We start from the raw sequence: 25655 nt of genomic DNA on the forward strand, positions 1-25655 counted from the left end.
CAATATATTCTGTTGGCAGTAGCTAGACTTATTTGGTTAAAATGAAGAGTTAAAGAGGGGGAAAAGGAGAGAGAAAGGGAGTGAGTTGGAAGGGTTAGGTGAGACCTAGATTATAGAGAATTGTGAAATGCCATATCAGAGGTTTGGACTTTAGGCACAGGCAATGTGGAACCATTGAAGATTTCTGGGCAAGAGGGAGACATGACTGATTTTGAAAATTCTTCCAGTAGTATCTAGAATTGTTCAGTGAGGGTTGGTACTACTGCGCACTGTAATACCCATGACAGCCATCATTCATACATCATGGTACTTTTCCCATGGTCTGAACTTAGCTTTAGTATCATTCTCAACCTAGCACTTGATGCAGCCATTTCCAATTCATGGTAATTGGCAACCATAAGAAACTCCGTTGTCTGTGGTTGAGAGGGTGGAAAGATTGGTGGCAGAGACCAGATTGTCTCTTTGAACAGCTAGGTATGAGAGAATTTGTCCTTGAACTAGGACGATGACAATGGGACTGAAAAGGAAGGGATAAGATGTAAGAAATTCAAGTAAAATTGCCTGGTTGGCTTAACTAGATGTTGAGGGAAATTGAAAGAGGGAGAATTAAAAATGCAGTTGTGTCCCGCAGCCTTAGAGTTTTGGGTATATTTAGCATATGCTTTGTCTTTTTTTAAGGTGGGAAGAATGAGGGAAAATAAATTACTCTGGTAGAAGTGTTAGCACAGGACCCCAAATCTCCTGCCTGCAGGAGGTCTTTCATAAGGCTAATTTATTTTTGTTAGAAATTATTAACTGCTCAATATGTTCTTATAGCTAAGAAATCTGTATTTCAAAGTTGTTTCCTTTCCACATTCTACTCTGTGAGAGCCTTTTCTTTATGTTTGCAAAGGCGTTGTCTGGTGTTATAGCTATTGTCTGATAATGATAAGCTAAGTAGCATGCTATATAACATAGAACTGTTCCAAGACATATTATTTGAGAGTCAAAGATTCTCCTATCTAAAATTGGTACAAAAATTTTTTGACTTCCTGTTTTCTGTATCGGATGGTGAACCTTGAATATACTATTTCTCATTCATTTCTCCTTTCAAGGCCTGGCTCTGTGTCTAGAATATAGTATTTTAAAACTTAAATCATGATGCTGTTGTCTCTAAATTTTTCTGTATTTTAATTGAACAGTCAAAGAATCTGAGTCTGGACGATGTGACCACAAGTGATGAAAATTATGTGGTTGGATTAATAGACTATGAATGGTGTGAAGGTAATTCATCAACAGGTGTGGCCACTCCCCAAACACCACAGGTTGGTTATTTTGATTGCTATTTAAAGCAGGGTGTATAATCTCAATTATTAAAATATCTAGATTCTAACATGAAATCAAGTATGTGCTTGCAAATGAAATGAATTCCTAAACCATTGAAAACAGTAATGAGAGATTGTTGAAACATGACTGAAAGGGAAGTCAGTGATTTCCAAGATGAAGAAAGCTAAGAGTTCATTTTGGAGTACTTTACTGCCTCCACCCTTTTAAATGAGATGTAATTTACATACAGTTAAATTCACCCATTTTTAGGGTACAGTTCTATGAGTTTTTACAAATGCATACAGTTGTGTAACCATAACCAAAATCAAGATATTGAACAGTTTATCACCCCCTCCAAATGTCCTTATGTATCTTTGTAATCAACTCCTCCCCCACTGCCAACTCTTGGGCAACCACTAATCTGTTTTCCTCTCCTTTTGATAATCTTTTTTTTTTTCCTTGACAGTTCATCGAGCATCTTGAATATGTAGATTAATGTTTTTCATCAAATTTGGGGAGCTTTTGCCATTATGCTTCAGATACTCTTTCTGTCCTTTATTCTCCTTCTGGAACTCCCACTATGCATATATTTGTGTGCTTGATGGTGTTCCACAGTTCTCTCTCTTACAGTGTCTTAGTTATCTAGTGCTACTATAACAGAAATACTACAAGTAGGTGGCTTTAATAAGCAAAAATTTCTTTTCTCACAGTTTAGAAGGCTAGAAGTCTGAATTCAGGGCACTGGCCCTGTTGTTGTCATTGGTTCCCATTGAGTCTCTATGGAAAGGCTTCTCTCCCTGTCAGTTCTGGGGGAAGATCCTTTTCTCTGTTTAGCTTCTGTTCCTCAGTTCATTGGTGATCTTCATTTGGCATGGCACCTGTCTTTCCCCATGTGTACTTGATTGCTTCTGTGCCTAATCGGTTCTTTTATATCTCAAAAGTGATTGGGTTAACAAAAGGGTAAAATACCTAGGAATAAACCTAATCAGGGATGTTAAAGACTTATGCAAGTTAAACTATAAAACACTATTGCAAGAAACCAAAAGAGACCTACATAAATAGAAAAATATTCCATGCTCGAAGATTGGAAGACTTAATATTGTGAAAATGTCAGTACTACCCAAAGCGATCTGTAGATACATGCAGTCCTCAGGTTACGAACAAGATCCATTCCTGTGTCTTTAAGTCAGATTTGTAGGTAAGTCAGAATAGGTGTATACAGTTCTTATTTAGCCTTACTTTAGCGCAAGGAAAAGCTCGAATCCTCTTCAGTGATTTAAAAGCTGCATGTGCAACAAGTGAAGGTGATTGTGATGAAGAATTTGTTGCTGAGTAGGAGTTGGTTCAGGTCTTTCAAAGTGAGGGCAAATTTAGATAACATTACAGGGCAAGTACAAGTTGTCTTTAAGTCGGACGTTTATAATCCAAGGACTGCCTGTATAATGCAATCCACATTCAAATCCCAACAACATTCTTTAATGAAATGGAAAAACTGATGTCCTACTTTATATGGAAAGGAAAGAGGCCCCAAATAGCTAAAGCAATATTGAAGAAGAAGAACAAAGTAGGAGACCTCACACTTCCTGATCTCAAAATTTCTATATAGCCACAGTGATCAAAACAGCCTGGTACTGGTTCAGTGACAGACACATAGAGCAATGGAATTGAATTGAGAACCCAGAAGTAAATCCATCCATCTGTGGGCAGCTGGTCTTTGACAAAGGGCCTAAGTCCATTCAATGGGAAAGAAGCAGCTTCTTTAACAAATGGTGCTGGCAAAACTGGATATCCACTTGCAGAAAAATGAAACAGGATCCCTAACTCACACTGCTCACAAAAACTAAAAATGGATCAAAGACCTAAATGTTAATGCTAAAACTATAAAATTTGTGGAAAATAACATAGGGGCAAAACTAGGGGACCTAATTTTTCTTTTTTTTATTGTACTTTAGATGAAGGTTTACAGAACAAACTAGTTTCTCATTAAACAGTTAGTATACATATTGTTCTATGACATTGATTTAACAATCCCACGACATGTTAGCACTTTCCTTTCTCAATCTTGGGTTCCCTATTACCAGCTTTCCTGTCAAGGGGACCTAATTTTTGTCAAAAATAGTGTATCAAACAAAGCTAAAAATGCACAAACAACAAAAGATAAATTAGATAACTGAGACCTTCTTTCTAAAAAATACTTATGCTCATCAAAAGACTTTACCAAAAAAGTAATAAGGGAACCTATAGACTGGAAAAAAAAATCTTTGGCAGCAATATATCTGATAAGGGTCTAACTCTACAATACATAGAAAACTTCAACTCAACAACAAAAAGACAAACAATCCAATTAAAAAATGGGGAAAGGACATGAACAGACACTTGACCAAAGAGGACATTCAGGCGGCTAACAAACATGAAAAGGTGCTTGTGATCATTAGCCACTGGAGAGATGCAAATCAAAAATATGATGAAATACCATCTCACTCCTGCAAAAGTGGCACTGATCAAAAAAAACGGAAAACAACAAATCCTGACAAAGTTGTGGGGAGATTGGAACTCTTATACAATGCTAGTGGGATTGTAAAATGGTATAATCGCTGTGGAAAACAGTATGGCGTTTCCACAAAAAGCTAGAAATAGAAATACCTTATGATCCAGCAATCCCACTCCTAGGTATATACCCTAGCGATAAGAGCAGTCATGAATAGATATGATGTACATCTATGTTCACTGCAGCATTATTCACAGTGGGAAAAAGATGGAAATAATTTAAGTGCTGATCAATGGATGAATGGATGAACAAATTGTGGTACATAATGAAGAGAGGGCAATATATAGAGACAGAAAGTAAATTAGTGATTCCCTGGGGCTAGGGATGGGTGTGGTAATCAGCTGCAGCTGGGCACAAGGGATCTCTTTGGGGTGACGTGAATGTTGTAAAAGTGGATTGTGGTGATGGTTATGCAGCTCTGTAAATTTACTAAATCATTAATTGTATACTTAAAATAGGCAAATATTATACTTTGTAAAGTATACCTCAATAAAAGTTTAAAAAAGAGCATGTTAGAATAAGAGACAATTGTGGCAAATGCTATAACATATACAATTTTGCAGCAACAATAATAACCAAAAAATATATGTGTGGTTACATAGGTGTATATAAATATAGGAAGGCATATATGAGTACGTGTACATGCACGTATAGGTATATCTGTAATCCAGAATCCCACTGTAGGCATATGTATGTACATGTTTGAGTGTGCTGCATATATGCTGCACAGTTATGGAGATTTCCTGGATAAAGCCAAGCACCTCACAGAATTGGTTTACTGGGTTAAAGGGCTTAGGACCATAGTCTCGTGGGACAACTCAGTCAATTGGCATGACATAGTTCAATGCCCGTGGAAGCAGCAGTCAAGAAATCAAACAACAATCTGCCGCAAAAGGTCTCTTTAAAGTGTTGGAAAGATGTCACTTTGAGGAATAAGGTGCATCTGACCGAAACCATGATGTTTTCAATCACCTCGTATGCATGTGAAAGCTGGACAATGAACAAGGAAGACTGACGAAGAGTAGGCTGCCAGAAGATGGAACAAGTCTGTCTTGGAAGAAATACAGCCAGGGTGCTCCTTGGAAGCAAGGATGATGAGATTTTGCCTCATGTACTTTGGAGATGTTATCAGGAGGGACCAGTCCCTGGAGAAGGACATCATGCTTGGTAAAGTAGAGTCAGCAAAAAAGAGGAAGGCTATCAACGAGATGGATTGACACAGTGGCTGCAACAATGGGCTGAAGCATAACAACTATTGTGAGGATGGCCCAGGACCAGGTAGTGTTTCGTTCTGTTGTACATAGTGTTGCTTTGAGTCAGAACCGACCCCACAGCATCTAACAACAGAATGAAAGCACGTGTTCACCATAAATTGCACCATTGTACAGTCTGTACAAGCTGGTACAACAGGGTTCAGTGCCTCGGCCATTCAAACGGGTTTATCAGCATTGAGAACTTTTCAAAAGGTGAGTTCCTAAAGGCTAGCCAAGGGCCAGCCCTGCAAGCAGGCACTTCTAAAGATCAGGCCTGCTGTGTTGCCTCTTTCTGCACAGCAAGTCCCTTGTGATATAAGCGCAAGAGTTTTTCAGGATATACTTAGGAGTAGAATGAATATCTTCATCTTTACCAGATAATGTCAAATTTTTTCCAAAGTAGTTGTACTGATTATGTTTAAACCAGCAGTATAAGTTTGCATTGCTCCATGTAGTTACCAATACCTGATATTTTTAGCTATTTAATTTTTTTCTAATCTGTTGAGTGTAAGTGCTATTTTACTGTGGTTTTAATTTGTACTCTTCTGATTATTTATATGTCTTCTCATATATTGATTGACCATTAGTGTTTTCTAGTCTGTGAAATAGTTTTTCATGTCATTTGCTGATCTTTCTATTGGATTGTTTTTTTTTTTCTTGTATTGAAGTTCTTAATGTAATCTTGATTCTAATTTTTTGTTGATTGTGTGTCGCAGATATATTATCTGAGTTTGTGACTTTAATGACAAGTCATTAATTTTGATGAAGAAGGTGTGTTTACTAATTTATCTTATTTGTCCATCTTTGTGTTTCTGTTTGCCCTGCTTTTTCTGTATTTTCCCCTTATTTCTTGTTTTTTTTATGTTAATTTCCTATCATTCTGTTGGTTTGTGTTTTATTTCTATTCTTTTAATATTTAAATTTTTTTTATTTATTTAGCCAAATGTAAAGTCAATCTGTATCTTTGTTGTAAGCTGCTGTTGAGTTGATTCTGACTCATAGCAACTGTATGTACAAGAGAAGGAAACACTACCCCATCCTGTGCGGTCTCACAATCGTTGTTATGCTTGAGTCCATTGCTGCAGCCACTGTGTCAATCCATCTCATCCAGGGTTTCCTCTTTTTCACTGGCCCTCTACTTTACCAAGCATGATGTTCTTCTCCAGAGTCTGGTCCTTCCTGATAGCAAAATATGTGAGACAAAGTCTTGCCATCCTTGTTTCTAATGAACATTCTGGCTGGTCTTTCAAGACAGATTTCTTCATCCTTCTGGCAGTCCCTGGTATATTGAATATTCTTTACCAACACCATAATTCAAAGGCATCAATTCTTTCGCTCTTCCTTATTCATTTTCCAGGTTTCACATGCATACGTGGCAAATGAAAACACCACGGCTTGGTTCAGCACACCTTAGTCCGTAAAGTGACATCTTTGCTTTTTAACACTTTAAAGAGGTATTTTGCAGCAGATTTGCCTAATACAAATTCTTGGCTGCTGCTTCCATGGGTGTTGATTGTAGATCCAAGTAAATGAAGTCCTTGACAACTTCAGTATTTTCTTCGTTTATCATGATGTTGCCTATTGGTCCAGGTATGAGGATTTTGTTTTCTTTAATCTATATTTTTACTCTTCTAAATAATATGAAGTCCTTACAATACTTAATGCCAGGCACCTCTTCTAGATTACTTGCTATTGACGTCCAGTATTTTAGCTTTCTCTCTATTTTAACTTTTATTTTTTAATATTTATAGATTCACAGGAAGTTGCAAAAGTAGTAAAGAGAGATCCCATGTACTCTTCACTCATTTCCCCAGAATGATTACATCTTACACAAGTATAGTACATTTTTTTTAGCTCTATACATTTTTAACTTTACAAATTAGTTATTAATTTTAGAATGTAATATTATCAATATTTATTTAGGTTAACTCGTGTTTTTGTGAGGTCATTTGGTGGTAAATACTTTTTTTATTGCCTAAAATGATCTTTCACCTTCATTTTTGGAATGTGGTTCCCTTGTGTGTACATTTCTAGTTTAACAGTTATTTTTACTCTCAGAATTTTTTTTTATTAATAAACTTTATTTTTAGAGCAATTTTAGGTTTATAGAAAAATTGTGTAGAAAGTATAGTCTTTTCAGCATTTTGAATATATTAGTCTGCTTTCTTCTTGATTTCATTGTTGCCTTTGAGAAATCACCATCAGTCTAATTCTTCCTTTCTAGTTTGTCTTTTTTTCTCTCTGGTTCCTTTTAGAATCTTTGTTTTTGATATTCTGCAGCTTCTCTCTCAGAGACATTGCATTGTACAACTCCAGGGAATCATACCATCTGTGTGGTGTCTATGTGGATAGTGTCCTTTAGAGTTGTACAACCTTGTAAGTATAGATGTGGATTTCTTTTTTTTTCCTTCTTCTTTCCCTCAACATTTGTGTGTGTATGTGGTAAATACATATGTAATAAATTGTTTGCCATTTCAGTATTTTCCACATGTACAATTTTGTGACATTAGTTATGTTTATCGTGTTATTCAACCGTTACCATTATCTGTTTCCAAATTTTAGATGTGGATTTTTTCTTGTGTATCCTGCTTGTGATTCATTGTGCGTCCCATATCTGAGGATTTGTATCTTTAATCAATTTTGGAAAGTTCTTTGACTAATTGCCACTCTTCCATTCTCTCTAATTCTTACCTCTCAGAACAGACATATGTTAGACCATCTCACTTCATTGTCTATCTTAAACTCTTATTTCATAGAGCCTACATATCTTGTTCTCTCTGGGCTGCGTTCTGGATAATTTCTTCAGATTTATCTTCCCATTTACAAATTCTCTCTTTGTCTCTAATTTGCTATTTGACTAGTCCATTGAGTTTTTCATTTTAATCATTAAATGTTTTATTTCTAGAGTTTTTGTTCTTTTTCAAATCTGTCTAAACATTTTTGGTAGTCTTGTTGCTTGCTTATATTTTTTATTTCTTTTTTTATTATTTTAAACATAATGACATATTTACGTTCTTGGATATTTTTAATATATGATATCTTAATGTGTTTGATTATGTTTTTCTTTTTTTTTTTGCCCACCTTTGCTTGGGGTGCTTATGTCTTTTGAAATGTTTTTTTATAGGCTCATATATCTTAAAACGGTATGGGCTTTCTTTGAGGCTTGGGCTAAAGGTTGAGGGCTTGGGTTGGGTTGCATTGAAGTTTTTCTTTCAGATAGTATTTTTGTTTGCTTTTATCAGGCCCCTTGGGCACAACCAATTTAGGACTACTTTAAATTAAATTCTAGGTTTGAGGTTTCTGGAACCATGCAGGCAGTATGAATTTAGGCACCAAAACTATTTGAAGATTCTCCTGTGGTTAGTTACAAATTATTAAAGGAGGCTCTTCTTTTCTGTTCTCCCCAAAAGCCAAGGCTAAGACAGACAAGTTTCCTTGCTGACTACCTTTGCAGGGCAGATTTATATTTAATTCATCCTTTCATTTAAGTTATAGCCTCTCTTTGCCTCACCTGGGAGCTTTGAGTCTAACTTACCACCTTGCCTAAGGCTTCCGTGACTGTTAAAATCTATGCTGTAGGTTATCAGAGATGGTAGGTTGATGCCCTTAGGGCAGTGGGCGGTTTTAGCCTTGACTGTGTCTCTGTGTTCATGCTCCTGTTTTTAGTTCAGCCTCTGAGGATTTTCCTTTCTTTCTTGCAAGTTCAATCATAAATTTAAAAGGATTAAAAAATATTTTTTTATCCAGCATTTCTGTTAGAACATTTTAACATGTTTTTTCCTCCATAACCACTGACTATGCTTTTATTTTTGGTACATAGTTTAGAGGCAAGCCATGGCAATCTAGGTATGGGAAACATTGGCCATTCTCAATATTGCCTAGGACGTGGGTATGTTTGGTTAAGCACTTGGCCTGAAACATGTTGAAAATTACCTGTCACTAGGACAGACTAAAATGATTTAAATGTACTAACGAGAATGGAATACGTATTTTCAAATTTCCTGATATTGCCAAGAATTTCTTTTAGTATTTCATTTTAATAAAAATGGTACAAGGTAATTTGTAAAAGATTAAGGCATGTTATAAAGAAATTGACTTCTTCAGTATGCTTAATGCAGTCACTTTTTTTCTTTTCCCCGGTTTGCCAAGCAGTGGACAAAATCAAATGATCTGGAATCTAAATCATTAACTCCAGTATTATGCAGAGCATCTGCACGTAAAATAAAGAACAAAGAGAATATATATACACCTAAGTCTGCTGTAAAGAAGGAAGAGTACTTTTTATTTCCTGAGCCAAAGACTCCAGTTAATAAGAACCAGCATAAAAGGGGAATACTCACTACACCAAATTGTTACACTACACCCTCAAAAGGTATTTACTATGTGTTTTAAGCAGAGGTAAAATACCGTTGAATTCTGTGCTTTTTACCATGCTAAATAAACACAGAGCATTGCTCTCAGGAATTTCTGGGAGAAGCCAAGCTGCTATTTTATCATATATATTTGCATTAGTTGAAATGAAAGCATGTTAGTCAACTTCTAATTTTTCTCAGATGATACTAACTTTTTCACAATTATAAAATTGACTCAGAACATCATATATTATCAAAGCTGAGAGGCATGTTAGAACCCATCTGGTCTGACTCCCTTTTCACAACTGAGGAACCTGAGACTCAGAGGAGTAAAGCAATTTATCAAGGTCATATATCTAGGTTTAGACGTTGCTTGCTTGTTTGCACCTGTACTGACTCAAGCTGAAGTCTCTGCTGAGCCCTACTTATTTATCTGAGTCTCCAGTTCTGGGCTCTGGCCCTGTTCCTCCCTGCTGTGTACCCCAGCCAGAGGGTAAATCTGTGCTGCCCTTCAGATATCTGTGTGAAGCCAACTCTCTTATTTCACTTAGTTTCGCTTTAGGTTAGTCATTGACAATTATATAAACCATTTCCTTTATGACAGCTCGGTGTTTTGCTGGTTGGCCTACTCTGGACACATTCTATTTTGTTACTGTGCCTCTTATGAACCCAGGTTTCTAGGACTGGGCTCACCAGGATAAGACAGTGAGTGCTATGAGGCTGTCTACCGTGTTTGTTGCACATGGCATAGTGCACAGTTAGGTGCCGTATTTGTTGTCTGGTGCATAGTAGATGCCCAATGCCTGGCCCATAAAAAAAAAAAACAAACTCAAACCTGTTGCCACTGAATTGATTCCGACTCATAGCAACCCTATAGGACAGAGTAGAACTGCCCCCATACATAGTAGGGGCCACATTTGTTGAATGAAGAAATAAGTTAGAGTCTGAAGGAATTTTATTTACTGTGATCTGATCTGATATGTCGCTTTTTAAAATGACCCCTAAGCTTCATGAGCCTTTTTTCCAGCAATTGTGATATACTCTTATGTGAAGATCCTAATGGACACAGCTCTGAAACACTACGGGGTGAGCTACTCCTAAACCACATCCTCCATTGTGTTTCCAGTTTGCTAATGGGGCTGGTAACCAGTTTAAGAGGCCAACTTCTTATCTATAAAGATGTTATGGGAGACTTTGTCAGAAGATTTCCCGGAAGTCCCAATATTATGTTAGCGACGTTGTCCTATTTGTCAAATCTAATAACACTTCCCGAAAAAATGTGAGGCTAGTTAGGTGCAATGCTGATGATGTGTGTGTGGAGGGGGGTGCCTGTGGTGATTAGGAGGATTCAGTGAAATAACACCCGCACATAGTAGGACTTCAATAGTAGCTGCTATTTCATCTTTTCCCGAGGAGGGGTCGCCTTCTGTTATTTCTCTTAAAATAGCTAAAACGTTCTTTGTTAGTCATAAGGTTGGACGGAGAGCTAAGGTGAACCTTAGCTCATTCAGGGTTTTTTTTTAAATAGCTTTTGAAGCTACGGTTCCCTTCCATTATTGATATTTTTTACTTTTTCTATAACTCTGAAGGCTTTGAAATGTGGGTAGTTTGAAATTTATTTTATAATCTTAGAGTGTTGTCAGTTTACATATTTTGCCCCTGTGAGAATGATTGTGTTGGTCAAGAGCAATTGCCGGCCGTATTTTTTTTTTAAAAAACGTAAGAGCTGCCTAAGGGATCAAGTGGCTGAAACCCCTGATTGATGGCTTCCATTAGCACTTTGCATTTTACTCTTGCTGTTAGTTATTTTTGGCATAAACACTAATTTCATTTTTCTGGACCCTGTACAATCCAGTCAATGACAGTTTATTGAAGGGCAACTATGTATAGAAGTAGACGCTTACAGTATACAAAAATGAAAACAGTTTTCACAGATATTTTTGACTGACCTTATTTTCTCATTCTTGTAAAACCAATGAGAATAATGTTCAATAGTCATAAATAAACCAAAACAAAACCCCCAATCTTTTTGTAAAAACTTGATATCATATGTTTGTTTATTTTAAAGTGAATATTATTATTTGTCAAGGCTATGAAATTTTTAGATCATGACCAAAGAGCTAACTAAACAGTGATAATCTCATTTGTTAATACAAATTTGTCACAAACTCTCTGGGATGCAAATACCCTATTAGAATGAAAGACAAGATTCTGTAATAGAAAATATAAGAAATAAGCAAAGCTCACACCATCTGTTAAATAACTTTTGTCAAGTGTTCCCAGGGAACTGATTTCTTTGCCTAACAGGAATTGAATAGGTCTATAACTTGAACTATAACTTGAACTAACTCCTTTCAATACTGTATCAATTAAAGGCATGAATTGTGCCCTTTTATAAATACAGGTTGACTTATCTATAAAAAGAAGAATCATTAATCAGAAAATCTCTCTCTATATATGATTATTCTATTTAGATTTACCATATGATATATTAAAATCATCAGCATAGCCTCAGTTTTGCTGTGGACAAAAGAGAAGAGCCATAGTTACAAAGCAAGATGATTTTGTTTTTATGATAAATCAGATGGAAACAATTTTTAGAGAATTAGAACCTTTAACCTGACAGTCCAAGTGATTACAATATTCCTGAAGCCAGTGAATGAGATGATATATGTATTATTGGTAGAGATTTCCAAAACATAGTATGTCAACTATATATGGTTTATGTGTGTTGTTTGTTCTAATAGATAGAAACCAGTGCCTGAATGAAACCCCAGTTAAAACACCAGTAAATTCAGCAGGAACAAACAAGTTAATGACAGGTGTCATTAGCCCTGAGAGGCGGTAAGTGTCTAGTTTTTTAGACTCTTGATCTTTAGTAAATGTAACCTGATTTCCTTTTATCCATATACAAAAAACTTGATTAAGTGAACTAAAACATAGGGTCTCTTGGTGACTCTAGGACTGACTGAGGATGGTCTGTGGCCATTACTGGAGGTGTTTTCACTGCCTTCTTCAGAGGATAGAGTTATGAAACTGATCAGCAGTGGGACTGCCTCCTTAACTTAAAATACAGCAGGGTGGGAAGAAAGTAGGTCTGGCCCCAACCATGCAGTTACCTCTCTGAGGTCCATCTTTCCCCACTCTCCTGCTTGTATAGACATCCGTACTAACAGATCCAAAACCAAAAAACCTGTTGCTGTTGAATTGATTCTGACTTATAGAGATCCTCTAGGACAGGGTAGAACTGGCCCACAGGGTTTCTGAGGCTGCACATCTTTTATGGAAGCTCACTGCCAACATTTTTCTCCCACGGAACAGCTGGCGGGTTCGAACCACTAAACTTTGGGTTAGCACCTGAGTGTTTAACCACTGCGCCATCAGGGCTCCTCTAACATAAAAACCCGTTGCTGTGGAGTTGATGCTGACTCTGAGCTACCCTAAAGGACAGAGTGGAACTGCCCCATAGGGTTTCCAAGGAGCAGCTGGTGGGTTTGAACTGCCAGCCTTTAGGTTAGCAGCCAAGTTCTTGACCACTGCACTACCAGGGATCCCGTCTAAAAAAAAAAAAAAAAATAGCAGTCCCAAAATAGGGAAGACTCTGAATGGTGTTTCTAAGAGAGCCCACTCTTCTTGTATGAAAAATACTGCAGAATAGATTATGCTTTATTGTCCTTTATAACTTTTTTTTTCCTTCTTTTTTACGCAGAATCCATTTTGGGGACAATTGGGGGAATTAGAATGGGAACTCAATATTGATACTATGGAATTATTAATTTTCTTGACGTGATAATCGTATTGTGGTTATGTAGGAAAATGTCTTTATTTGTTGGAGATATATGCTGACATGTTTCAGGGTGAATTGTCATGATATCTTCAACTTACTTTCAGACAACTCAGCAAATACATACATTTAATGAATTTATTTATCTATAAAAAAAGAAAACAACCCATTGCTGTGGAGTCAATTCTGACTCATAGTGAGCCTATAGGACAGGGTAGAACTGCCCCGAAAGGTTTCCAAGGAGCGGCTGGTAGGTATGAACTGCCAGCCTTTGGTTAGCAGCCGAATGCTTAACCACTTCACCACCAGGACTGTGGTAAAATATTAACAATTATTGAATCTAGGAGGATATATGGGTGTTTATTGTACCATTCTTTCATCTTTTCTGTTTTTTTGACATTTAAGAAAAAAAGTTTGTCGAAAAGCTGCTGAATGGCAGTTGGCTGGAGGAGAGGGAGGGCAATGGCTACCTCCCAGTGGGAAATGACTTTAGCTCTCCCTGAGGAGGGATGAGATGATCTGGCCCTGGCACACCTGAATGGCTCACACCTCAAAAGCAGGAGGTCCAGCTCTGCTCAGGCTCTATTTTGTTTTGTATATAATTTATTTATTCTGTTGTTGAGAATATACATGCTAAAACATACACCAGTTCAACAGTTTCTGTGTGTACAATTCAGTGGCATTTGATTACATTCTTTGAGTTGTGCAACCATTCTCACCCTCCTTTTCTGAGTTGTTCCTCCCCCATTAACATAAATTCATTGCCCCCTAAGGTTCCTGTCTAATTTTTCAAGTTGCTGGTGTCAATTTGATCCCATATAGATAGTTCTTAAAAGAGCATAATGCTCAAGGCAGACATTCTTTACTAGTTAAGCAAAATTATTGTTTGGTTTTAAGAAGACCTCAGGGATTATTTTTGGGTTAAGGTTTAAAGATTATCTCAGGACAATAGTTTTGGAGGTTCATCCAGCCTTCAATGGCTCCAGAAAATCTTGAGTTCATGAGAATTTGAAATTCAGTTTTACGTTTCCCTCTTTTGATCAGGATTCTTCTATAGAATCTTTGATCAAAATATTTTGTAATGGTTGCTGGGCACCATCTAGTTCTTCTGGTCTCATGGTGAAGGAGACAGTTGTTCATGGAGGCTGTTTTTTGTTTTTAAGGTGCCGCTCGGTGGAGCTGAATCTCAACCAAGCACATGTAGAGGATACTCCAAAAAGAAAAGGAACCAAAGTGTTTGGAAGCCTTGAAAGGGGATTGGATAAAGTTATGACTGTGCTTACCAGGAGTAAAAGGAAGGGCTCTGCCAAAGATGGACCAAGAAGATTAAAGGTAAATGGGCTGGAATTCTCTAATATGGCAGAAGCTCATTATCAACAGGACCACTTATTTATTTTTTTAAAGAAAAGTGCTCAGTGAATGAATTTATTAATACTTTTTATTTACTTATTCATTCATTCATTCATTTAGTTACTACATATTTTTTGAGCATCCAAAATTTTGAGTATGTTATTATGCAATGAGTTTTGAGAATGTAGAGGTAAATTAGATGCAGATACTTCCTTCAAGGAGCAAATAACTATCATTCAAATATTCAAGTTCAGGTAGAAGGAATAATCACGTTGGAAATATGGAGGTGGGGAAACACGGGGTATATATGGGGAACAACAATTATTATTGTGTTTCTGGCACTTAGAAGAGTCCTCTACTTTTGGAGTTCCTCAAGGAATATTTGAATATTTGGAAAGTTAATTTGAACTTTGAGTGTGGTGTGTGTGAAGGAAATAGTGAGAGACAGACTGGAAAGGCAGGCTTGAAGAGGCTCAAGGACCTGCCTAAGGAGTTTGGACCTTATTTGATAGCCAATTATGCTTTAAAAGTTTCATGTGTCAGTGGTGGGGACAATATATTAGGTGGGAGAGGAAAGGAAAAAATAAGTAGTTAGTAGATATAAAATATTCCTTACTTTCTTGGATTCTCTCTGGGCATTCATTCAGACATCTAATAAATGACATTTTTGTTTGGCAGAAATGTGGGAAGTAAGAGGTAAAGAGGTGAGTAAGACACAATCTGTGTCCTTGAAAAACTCATAGACTGGCAATGAAAACAGGCAGGGATGTTGCTGTGGCACACTGGGCTCAATGCTGTGATAAAGACATGTTTCAAGAGGTGTGGGGCCCAGAAGAGGAAGGAAAAGATCACAGTGGTCCCCAGGATTTGGGTACTGCGTCCATGTTTAGTTTTGCATAGAGGCTCTCACGATAATTTAACAGTTTCTACATGTGCAGTTCAATGACATTGATTACATTCTTCATGTTGTGAAACCCCTATCCCTATCTTTTTCCTAATCTACCAACATTACCATAAACTCTGCCCTGCAAACAAAAACTCCCTCTTCCCCCTTCCCTCCCACCCCTGGTAACCACTAATAAGCTTTGGTTTCTCTGTATTTGCTTATTTAATTTAAGTGAGGTCATGTAGTATTTGACCTTTTGTGACCAACTTAATTCACTTAGCATAATGTTTTCAAGGTTCGTCTTTCTTGTGGCATGTATTAGGAATTCATTTCTCTTTATGGCTGAAAAATATTCCATTGTATGTATATACCACAGTTTTGTTTATCCATTCATCGCTTGGCAGATGTTTAGGTTTCTTCTACCTTTTGGCCTATTATGAAAAGTGCCATAGTGAATGTTGGTATACAGGATTCTGTTTGCATTCCCGTTTTCACTTCTTTTGGGTAATACCTAGGATTGGGATTAATGAGTCATGGGTAGTTGCCTGCCCGACCTTTTGAGGAACTGCCAAACGGTTTTCTGCACTGGCTGTACCATTTTCAATTAGCCACCAGTAGTGGATAAGGGCTCCAGTTTCTCCATATTCTCTCCAACACCTCTTGTTTTCCATTTTTTCTAATGGGGGTGAAGTGGTTTCTCATTGTGATTTTGTTTTGCATCTCCCCTAATGGCTAGCGGGAGCCGTGGTGGCGCAGTGGATAAGTGATATGGCTGCCAACCAAAAGGTTGGCTATTCAAATCCAGCAGCCGCTCCTTGGAAACCCTGTGGGGCTGTGATGGTTAAGATTGTGTGTCCTATAGGGTTGCTATGAGTTTCAGTTGACTCAGTGGCAGTGAGTTTAATGGCTAATGACTACCCGACTTCTTAATTAAAAAATGATAAGCTTACAGAAAAGTTGGAATAACAAAAAACACCTTGATTTAAAAAAAAAAATTATTGTGATAAGATATATATAACAAAACATTGCCATTTTAACCATTTTAAAGTGTACAGTTCAGTGACGTTAATTATGTTCTCCATGTTGTGCAGCCATCACTGTTTTCTATTTCCAAATGTTTTTCATCACTCTGAATAGAGACTCAGTACCTTTAAGCAATAACTTCTTGTTTCCCCCTTACCCCACAAAAAACTTGGTGCCGTTGAGTTGATTCCGACTCATGATGACCCTATAGGAGAGAGAGTGGAACGCCCTATAGACTTTCCAAGGAGCACCTGGTGGATTTGAACCGCTGACCTTTTGGTTAGCAGCCGTAGCACTTAACCACTATGCCACCAGGGTTTCCACCCGTCGCCTCCCCTCAAAGCCTCTGGTAACTACTAATAAACTTGTATTTCTATCCATATGCCTCTTCTAGATATTTCATATAAATAGGATCATATAGTATTTGTCCTTTTGTGTCTGACTTACTTCACGCAGACAATGTTTTCAAGGTTCGTCCATGTTGTAGCATGTATTAGGATTTCATTTTTCTGTGGCTGAGTAATATTTCATTGTATGTATATACCACATTTTGTTTATCTATTATCTGTTGATGGACACTTGAGCCATTTCTACCTTTTGACTTTTGTGAATAATGCTGCAGTGAACATGGGTTTACAAATATCTCTTTGAGATCCTACTTTCAAGTCTTTGGGAAGGAGTGGAACACCTTAATTTTTTAAGATCGGAAGTCCTCTCCACCTTCAGGAATCAATCTATAAAAATCTGGAATTTAAACATAGGCATACCTAGTTTCATTGCGCCTTGCTTTATTGTGCTTTGCAGATATTGTGTTTTTTACAAATAGAAGGTTTGTGGCAATCCTGCATCGAGCAAGTCTCTTAGCGCCATTTTATCAACAGCATGTGCTCACTTCGTGTCTCTGGGTCACATTTTGGTAATTCTTGCAATATCTCAAACTTTTTCATTACTGTTTTATCTGTTATGGTTCTGTGATAAGTGATCTTTGATGTTACTCTTGTAATTGTTTTTGGGTGCCATGAATTGCACCCATATAAGATGGTGAACTTAATTGATAAATGTGTGTGTTCTGACTGCTGCACCAACTGGCCGTTCCCTGTCTCTCTCCCTCTCCTTGGGCCTCCCTATTCCCTGAGACATGACAGTATTGAAATTAGGCCTGTTAATAACCCTGCAATGGCCTCTAAGTATTCAAGTGAAAGGAAGAGTTGTATGTCTCTCATTTTAAATCAAAAGCTAGAAATGATTAGACTTAGCAAGGAAGACATGTTGAAAGCCGAGACAGGCCCAATGCTAGGCCTTTTGTGCCAGTTAGCCAAGTTGTGAATGCAAAGGAAAAGTTCTTGAAGGATATTAAAAGTACTACTCCAGTAAACGCAGGAGTGATAAGAAAGGGAAACAGCCTTATTGCTGATATGGAGAAAATTTTAGTGATCTGGATAGAAGATCAAACCATCCCGCAATATTCCCTTAAACCAAAGCCTAATCCAGAGCAAGGCTCCAACTCTCTTCATTCCATGAAGGCTGAGAGAGGTGAGGAACCTGCAGAAGAAAAGTTTGAAGCTTGAAGAAGTTGGTTCATGGGTCTCCATAACATAAAAGTGCAAGGTGAAGCAGCTGTAGAAGCTACAGCAAGTTATTTAGAAGATCTGGCTAAGATAATTGATGAAAGTAGCTACACTAAACAACAGATTTTCAGTGTAGATGAAACAGCCTTATATTGGAAGAAGATGCCATCTAGGACTTTTATAGCTAGAGAGGAAAAGTCAATGCCTGGCTTCCAAGGACAGGGTGACTCTTGTTAGGGGCTAATGCAGCTGGTGACTTCATATTGGAGCCAGTGCTCATTTACCATTCCAAAAATCCTGGGGCCTTTAAGAATTATGCTAAACCTACTCTGCCTGTGCTCTATAAATGGAACAACAAAGCCTGTATGACAGCACATCTGTTTACAACATGGTTTACTGAATATTTTAAGCCCACTGTTGAGACCAACTGCTCAGAAAAAAAGATTACTTTCAAAATATTACTGCTCGTTGACAACAGACATGGTTACCCAATAGCTCTGATAGAGGTGTATAAGGAGATTAATGTTGTTTTCATGTCTGCAAATGCAGCATCCATTCTGCAGCCCCTGGATCATGGGATAATTTTGACTTTGAGTCTTATTATTTAAGAAATGCATTTTGTAAGGCTATAGCCTACCATAGATAGTGATTCCTCTGACAGATCTGGGCAAAGGAAATTGAAAACTGTCTGGAAAGGATTCACTATTCTACATACCATTAAGAACATTCGTGATTCATGAGAGGAGGTCAAAAGATCAACATTAACAGGAGTTTGGACGGAAGAAGTTGATGCCAACCATCATAGATGACTTAGAAGTGTTCAAGACTTCAGTGGAGGAAGTAACTGCAAATGTGGTGGAAATAGCAAGAGAACTAGAATTAGAAGTAAAGCCTGAAGATGTGACTGAATTGCTGCAATCTCATGATACAACTTTAATGGATGGGAGTTGCTTCTTATGGATGAGCAAAGAAAGTGGTTTCTTGAGATGGAATCTACTTCTGGTGAAGATGCTATGAACATTGTTGAAATGACAACAAAGAATTTAGAATACTACATCAATTTAGTTGATAAAGCAGCGGCAGGGTTTGAGAGGATTGACTGCAATTTTGAAAGAAGTTCTGCTGTGGGTGAAATGCTATCAAACAGCATCACATGCTACAGAGAAATCTTTTGTGAAAAGAAGAGTCAGTCAATGCGGCAAACTTTATTGCTGTCTTGTTTTAAGGAATTGCCACCCAGCCTTCAGCAACCACCACCCTGATCAGTCAGCAGCCATCAACATAGAGGCAAGACCCTCTACCAGCAAAAAGATTATGACTCGTTGAAGGCTGAGATGGTGGTTAGCATTTTTTTTTTTTTTTTTTAGCAATAAAGGGTTTTTAAATTAAAGTATGTACATTGTCCTTTTAGACATAATGCTGTTGCATACTTAATAGACTACAGTATAGTGTAAACATAACTTTTATATGCACTGGGAAACCAAAAAATTCACTTGACTTGCTTTATTACGTTACTTGCTTTATTGAGGTGGTCTGGAATGGAATCTGCCTGTAGGTAAATTAGGGTTAATTCTTTATTTTACAAAAGGAGTCATATAAATTGCAATTTTAAAGTGTTCAACTTATTATCATCTTGACAGAGCCAATTTAGTTTGGTGAAAAGAGCCGTGGATTAGGAATGAGGAAATAGAGGGCCCCGTTTTAGTCATGGCAGTGCCACTTGTTCCATTTATAACTTGAAGCTGAGGTTCCCCAAGCTCCAGCCATTTAACACTCACTTTCATGACACTTGCCATCCTAGGATATCAACTGCATCATTATTTATCTGGTATTTTCTTTATATTGACTCACTTATAAAAATAACCTTTATACAGGTATAATTGGCATACAATAAACTATATATATTAAAAACGTACAATTTAGTATGTATCTTAGTCCTCTAGTGCTGCCATAACAGAAATACCACAAGTGGATGGCTTTAACAAAGAGACATTTATTTTCTCACAGTCTAGTAGGTTACAAGTCCAAACTCAGGGTGTCAGCTCCAGGGGAAGGCTTTCTTTCTCTGTCGGCTCTGGAGGAAGGCTTCCCCTGGTCGAGGAGCTTCTCAGGCGCAGGGACCTCATGTCCAAAGGATGTGCCCTGCTCTTGGTGCTGCTTTCTTAGTGGTATGAGGTCCCCCAGTCTCTGCTTGCTTCCCTTTCCTTTTATCTCTTGAGAGATAAAAGGTGGTGCAGGCCACACCCCAGGGAAACTCCTTTTACCTTGGATCAGGGAGATGACCTGAGTAAGGGTGGTGTTACAATCCCACCCTAATACTCTCAACATAAAGTTACAATCATAAAATGGAGGACAACTACACAGTACTGGGAATCATGGCCTAACCAAGTTGATACACACATTTTTGGGGGGACATAATTCAATCCATGATAATATGCTTTGACATACACTTGTGAAGCCATCATCACAATCAAGATGACTAACTTTTTAACTTTGTTGTTAGGTGCCCTTGAGTTGGTTCTGACTCATAGTGACCCTATGTACAACAGAACAAAACCTTGCCTGCTCCTGTGCCATCCTCATCATCATTGCTATGTTTGAGCCTATTGGTGCAGTCACTGTGTCAATCCATCTTGTTGAGGGTCTTTCTCTTTTTCTCTGACCCTCTACTTTACCAAGCATGATGTCCTTCTCCAGGGACTGATCTCTCCTGATAACATGTCCAAAGTACGTAAGACTGTGTCAATCCATCTCTTTGAAGTTCTTCCTCTTTTTCGATGACTCTCCACTTTACCAGGCATGATGCCCTTCTCCAGAGACTGGTCCCTCCCGATAATGTGCAAAGCTGCACGAGATGAAGTCTTACCATTCTTGTTTCTAAGTAGCATTCTGGCTTTACTTTTTCCAAGACAGATTTGTTTGTTCTTCTGGCAGTCCATAGTATATTCAATATTCTTTGCCAATACCACAATTCAAGGCATCAATTCTTCTTTGGTCTTCCTTATTCATTGTCTAGCTTTTGCATACATATGGGGGGATTGAAAATACCATGGCTTGGATCAGATGCTCAAATATATTTTAAACTTAAATGTATTTAAAAGGAAACTATATATCATTAAAAAAAAAAAAGCTAATTATATTTTCTAAATCAGATTGGAACAGACATTAAAAATATTTATATATATGCCACCCGATGAATCTCGTCAGTGATAGTGTATGTTGTACCTTGGGAAACCCTACCTTCAGAAGTTTATATCTTTTCTTTGGTGTTTATGTCCTTAATTTGAAAAGTGAGGTAGTTGGGTACTTTCCAACTTCAGCATTTTGTTATTTATTAAAAAAAACCCTGGAATCTGAAAGACATAGAAACTAAGATTTTATTTAACACTGAAGATACTACTAGGAAGGCAGGGATTTTGTCTGTTTACTAGTGTGTCTTCATGATCTACTAGAAAAGTGCTTGACACATAGTAAGCATTCAATAAATATTTGTTGAATGAATGAATGAATGAATGAGAGCAATCAGGAATGAAAATAAACATCTCTGAGAATTATGCCTTAGTCAATGAGAAAAAAATAGTATGCCACAGTTTCTTCTCACTTATCAACATGGTTATGTTACAAAGACCAGGTCATTATGTGAAATAGTGTTACGTGAAAATGACCACATCAGATTACAAAATGGAAGATGAGTACATCATTACATAACTGCCAAATTGCATTGTTATGTAACTGCCAAGTTACATCATTGCACTACGTAACTGCCAAACCACTGACAATCATGGCCCAGGAAAGTTGGCACATAACCTTGACCATCAAAGCCAGTGTTACTCTCACCTCACGTCTTGGTGTTCGTTATTGCCAGACATAAGTTGTTAATGCACAAGATAGTCAGATAGTAGATTTTTTACTTTTGTTGTAAATGTGAAATGTTGGATAGTAAGGAAAAGGTGTACTTTTTAAAAGGAATAGTTGTTCAGTTCATTTCCTCATAGAATTGTCATAGAATCAGCTTCTGGAATTAAATCATTGTCTGACACCAGCTGCCCACCTGGCACACTGTCTCTCTCTGACCCTAGCCACGCTGAACTAGGGCAGATCTCACAGGTTAAAAAGACATCATCCTTTAGACTGTCAAATAGGCAGACAGCAGCCACAAGTTTGTGAGTCCGGACGATACCTTTGCTTTCACCTGCTTGCTCCTTCTTCTCCTTTGAGTTCGATAATTCACTGGAACGACTCACAGAATTCATGGAGAGTACTATAGTTATGATTAGGATTTATTATAGGTAAAGGATGCAAATCAGGATCGTCATAAGGAAGAGACGCAGGGGCTAGGTGTGGGAGGCTTCCCAATGTGGAGTTTCTATGTCCCAAAGAGGGCATGTCACCCTCTCTTTGCCAACCAGGAAGCTCCCTGATCCTTCATGTTCTGGGCTTTTATTGGCCGGTCCTGCATGATAGGCTAAATCATGCCTCCTGAGGCTAGTTGGTAAGGGTCTTCCAGGTGATTCTTTTCTAGCCTGGGCAGCTCCCACTGAGCAGCACAAATACTCAGGTATGGCCTGGAAGTCCCAGGCCAAGACACCCCAGTTACTCCAAGGAATATTTCTCAGGCACCAAGGACAAAGTCCACATTACTTTGGGTAAAGTTAAATTCTTTGTGTCAGTGTAAAGATTTTCCTCTCACCTTTTCTTTTTTTTTTTTAAGCTTCACTATAATGTGACTACTACCAGATTAGTGAATCCAGATGAACTCTTGAATGAAATAATGTCTATTCTTCCAAAGAAGCATGTCAACTTTGTACAAAAAGGGTAAGAAGCACATTTACAGGATGTTGCATTTATTACTTGAAGTCTTTTGGGATTTAAGAAAATATGGGTTTATTTGTTCTTTTTTTTTAAAATACATTTCTACCACCTCATTCTAAAAAGCTTTTATAGTAGTGTAATTGTTCACATTTTATTCTCTTTTGTACAAGTTCACCACTTTTTTTTTTAATAATTTTTATTGGGCTTTAAGTGAAAGTTTACAAATCAAGTCAGTCTCACACACAAAAGCCCATATACACCTTGCTACACACTCCCAATCACTCTCCCCCTAATGAGACAGCCTACTCTCTCCCTCTACTCTCTTTTTGTGTCCATTTTGCCGGCTTCTAAACCCCTCCACCCTCTCATCCCCCCTCCAGGCAGGAGATGCCAATATAGTCTTAAGTGTCCACCTGATCCAGGAAGCTCACTCCTCACCAGCATTCCTCTCCAACCCATTGTCCAGTCCAATCCATGTCTGAAGAGTTGGCTTTGGGAATGGTTCCTGTCCTGGGGCAACAGAAGGTCTGGGGGCCGTGACCACTGGGGTCCTTCCAGTCTCAGTCAGACCATTAAGTCTGGTCTTATGAGAATTTGGGGTCTGCATCCCACTGCTCCCCTGCTTCCTCAGAGGTTCTCTGTTGTGTTCCCTGTCAGGACAGTCATCGGTTGTAGCCAGACACTGTATAGTTCTTCTGGTCTCAGGATGATGTAGTCTCTGGTTTATGTGGCCCTTTCTGTCTCTTGGGCTCGTAATCGCCTTGTGTTCTTGGTGTTCTTTATTCTCCTTTGATCCAGGTGGGCTGAGACCAATTGATGCATCTTAGATGGCTGCTTGCTAGCGTTTAAGACCCCAGACGCCAGTCTTCACAGTGGGATGCAGAATGTTTTCTTAATAGATTTTATTATGCCAATTGACTTAGACGTCCCCTGAAACCATGGTCCCCAGACCCCTGCCCCTGCTACGCTGGCCTTCGAAGCATTCGGTTTATTCAGGAAACTTCTTTGCTTTTGGTTTAGTCCAATTGTGCTGACCTCCCCTGTATTGTAAGTTCACCACTTTCAAAGTTACACTTTTCACTTTAAAATAGGAAAATTTGAACCTCTTCCAGTTTTCATTTAAATCCTCTGTTTTCTTACATTATGATAATATTTATAAATTGTAATCTAAATTTATGAGACACCTCAAACAAATCAGGGACTTATAGCAGCATCCTTTTTTAAATGAATTGCTGTTTCACAGGTTGGTTTGGGTTTTCAATGCTTTAGGAAGTTATTTTATCTTAACTCTTTCCTGTTATTGAGTGAACTGCCATCAGATGGCTCCTTGGCTGTGATCTCATGGACTGATTATGAATAGCCAGACCACTTCTGGTTACTAAGTTATGTCTCTTGTAACCACTAATAGATTTAACAAAAACTTTTTAATAGAATATTCAGTATAGAGTAAGATTTTAAGAAGAAATCTTTTGCAAAAGTTGTTACTTTTCACTACCTTATGTATATGTTGGCAACCATTCCTTACGTGAACGCGATTTGCTTCTTTAGGATTTATTAGAACACGTCTCCCTAACTCGTTGTATTCTTCATTTTGGGCTTTGACTACGTTCCAGAACCTCTAGCCTCTAACCTCTAGATCAAAAGCCTTTTGAAGATCTTTCCTTCTTCACATGCGTTATCAGGAGATCACTAATCATTTGTCCTTCTAACTTCCTGATTAACCAGAAGGTTTCTGTCTTGACCCCTTCCTTTCTTTTTTACTTTCTGTGTTTTTACCTTCTTTGTGCAAGGCAGAAAAACAAAAGTGTTTCAGTGGTGGAATGTTACTAATCTTGATTATATTGCATTGTTGTCTTTCTCCAATCAGGAAGAATTAACTTTTTGTCTGCTTCCCTGTGACTAAATTGTTCTGTGCCTCATCTTCCCATTAGGAACCTTAACTACAGGGTATTCCTTTTGGCATTTCTGATATTGACTGCTTATTTTTAAGATATCAAATCCTTACCCCAAAATACATAACTAAGAAAACAAATATTTTGTGAAACTTCATAGTATTATATAGCAGATACAAAGTAATTGCTCTGCATTTCTGCCGAACTTAAAAATGATCCTAGGCATTATTTTTGAAGATCAGTAAGAAGACAAGTAAAACTCTAAAAATTAATGTGAACTAATTTGCATGAATTTATTTTATGCAGCTTTTCAGGAACATACCTATTCCTTAAAATAAGTTTTAGGCTTCAGTTGGGCTGGATCTTTCTGCTGTCAGAGTAGGCAGCATGACAATTCTAATTACAAATGCCATGCATTTCAACCAAGGGACTATACCACCTCCTTAGTTTTCTTTTATGACACTGCAATAAAGTATTTTAATGATCATGACCTCTTACTAGTAGTAGGAAAACCTCAAAAACATGTGTCCTTCTGGCAGGTTAGTGGCTTCGGCTTTGTTTGTATGAAAGATAGACGTTTCTGATGAGGTACATACACACAGAAAATATTCCTAATCTTCCCTGTGTTTTCCTTTGTTGTGAACATTGTGGAAATAGTTTAATGTTCACGGATTACACTGTTGAAAGGGTTGCATAAAGGATGCCAGAAGATTTCTTGAGCACGAATGGCATGTACAGCCATGAAAGAAGGGCTTTTCTTTGGATCGAGGGAGAATTCTGGTAAAGCCTTTTCATCCTTATTCTTTCTTAGGATCCTAGTTCAGCATCTGGAAAAACACCAGTCATACTCCACCACTAAAGCATAGCTAGGTCGTTAGGAAA

General features: G+C 37.8%; 1 protein-coding gene across 2 annotated transcripts in view; it reads left to right on the plus strand.

Annotated features, from left to right (window-relative positions):
* The window catches only part of MELK (maternal embryonic leucine zipper kinase), a 101537-nt gene that overhangs the window by 75283 nt on the left and 599 nt on the right, over window positions 1-25655 (plus strand). For both annotated transcript variants that reach the window (XM_049896517.1, XM_049896518.1), the window contains 5 exons: window positions 1182-1304; window positions 9259-9478; window positions 12206-12302; window positions 14406-14574; window positions 22781-22884. In XM_049896517.1, coding sequence (XP_049752474.1) covers window positions 1182-1304; window positions 9259-9478; window positions 12206-12302; window positions 14406-14574; window positions 22781-22884 — 713 coding nt within the window. The remainder of the gene's footprint in view (window positions 1-1181; window positions 1305-9258; window positions 9479-12205; window positions 12303-14405; window positions 14575-22780; window positions 22885-25655) is intronic.

The sequence above is a fragment of the Elephas maximus genome, chromosome 9 (genome assembly GCF_024166365.1).
Source record: "Elephas maximus indicus isolate mEleMax1 chromosome 9, mEleMax1 primary haplotype, whole genome shotgun sequence".
Taxonomy (NCBI): domain Eukaryota; kingdom Metazoa; phylum Chordata; class Mammalia; order Proboscidea; family Elephantidae; genus Elephas; species Elephas maximus.